This window comes from Buceros rhinoceros, unplaced genomic scaffold, assembly GCF_000710305.1.
Source record: "Buceros rhinoceros silvestris isolate BGI_N320 unplaced genomic scaffold, ASM71030v1 scaffold9024, whole genome shotgun sequence".
Taxonomy (NCBI): domain Eukaryota; kingdom Metazoa; phylum Chordata; class Aves; order Bucerotiformes; family Bucerotidae; genus Buceros; species Buceros rhinoceros.
Window position 1 is genome coordinate 11608 of NW_010406441.1, and position 1319 is coordinate 12926.

General features: G+C 59.7%; 1 protein-coding gene across 1 annotated transcript in view; it reads right to left on the reverse strand.

Annotated features, from left to right (window-relative positions):
• LOC104491634 (dual oxidase 2-like) overlaps window positions 1-1319 on the reverse strand; it is a gene marked incomplete at both ends in the record, with an annotated part of 19357 nt that overhangs the window by 11546 nt on the left and 6492 nt on the right. Inside the window, 4 exon segments of the mRNA XM_010134084.1 lie at window positions 31-137; window positions 478-568; window positions 926-1013; window positions 1207-1303. Of these exon segments, the coding sequence (XP_010132386.1) occupies window positions 31-137; window positions 478-568; window positions 926-1013; window positions 1207-1303 (383 nt within the window).

Here is a 1319-nt window from a genome sequence, read left to right on the forward strand (position 1 = left end):
TGACGTGTGCTGGAGGGGCTGCAACCCAACTCGCTCCCGGGCTTGGTTATAGGTGGGCAGGCCAAGGTCTCGCCCGCGCTGAAGCCAGCTGGCCACGTAGTCGGTGCGGGAGTACTTCAGGGGCCCATACCAGTAATCTGCGGGTGGATTCAAAGCCATGGAGATGGCACAGCAGAGCTGGAGGAGCAACCCCAGCTGCCAGAGCTGCTGGGCTGGTCTCTCCCATCTGCCAGGGGCCATGCTGAAGATGGAGGTCATCTCGGTGCCCTCGCCAGGATGGTCCCACAGACATGCTTAATATGCCCTGCAGCTTCTCTGCATGTCCATTAACAAGGCTGAAGCTAAACTGAGCATGTGTTTGGGTGCTGATGGTGATGGTGATGGTGATGGGACCTGCCTCCCCACCTCAGTCCCACCTCAGCCCCGGGATAGGGGGTCCCCCCCGACGCGCCAGCTGTAGTGCAAGGGAATGCAGACCTTGAAGATCTTCCACCACAATGTTGTCCTCTCGCTCTGCAATCTGTGAGCTCATCCCCAGCAGGATGTTGTCCACGTCCACATCCTCTACCTGCTGCATTTGTGGGGAGATGGGAAGAGCAGGTGATTCCTCACAGGACCGAGGACATGAGGCACCCTCACAGCCCTGAACTGGTGCCCACAGAGGAGCAGACTCTGGCCGTAGAGGGACCAGGGACTTCTTCCAGGCTCGTTTCCTCCATGTCAGCTCAACCTTGAGATCTAGGCCTGCTGCAGCTGAAGGCAGCATCTGGGGATGTCTGGGTGGGGAGGAGCTTGGTTGGCTGTCATGCTCTGCACCCAATTTCCCTTACAGACCCTTGTAGGGTCCTCCACAAGGTAAAGCAAGGAATGAAGCCTCCAGCCAGCCTACCACATCCTCAGGACCCCCTCATTCCCTTCCCTGTACCTCTCTGCTCCAGTAGCTGTTGCAGAGCCGCACCGCTGGGAATGAGCTGCTGGAGACGATCACTTGCTGAAACTGGCACATGTTGTCTCTGGAACAGCAGAGAAGGGCTGGACCCACAGTCCCTGGCCGGGTCTGCCCCGAGCACCTGGGACTTGAGTGTTCCAGTGAGGGCTGGGATGCAGGGAAGGAACAGAGACTAACCCTGGCCACCACCCCAGCGCAGGCATCCCTTTCCCTGCCACAGGCACAGCTCTTCCACAGCCCCACTGGGCTGTTCCTACCTCTTGTAAATGCCTGGTGGCACCATGGTGGCCAGGAATTGCCCCGCAGCTGCCACAAACTCTGGTGAGAGGCTGGGGGCCCGGTGCTGCTGGTAACCTGTGGGGCAGCGGCC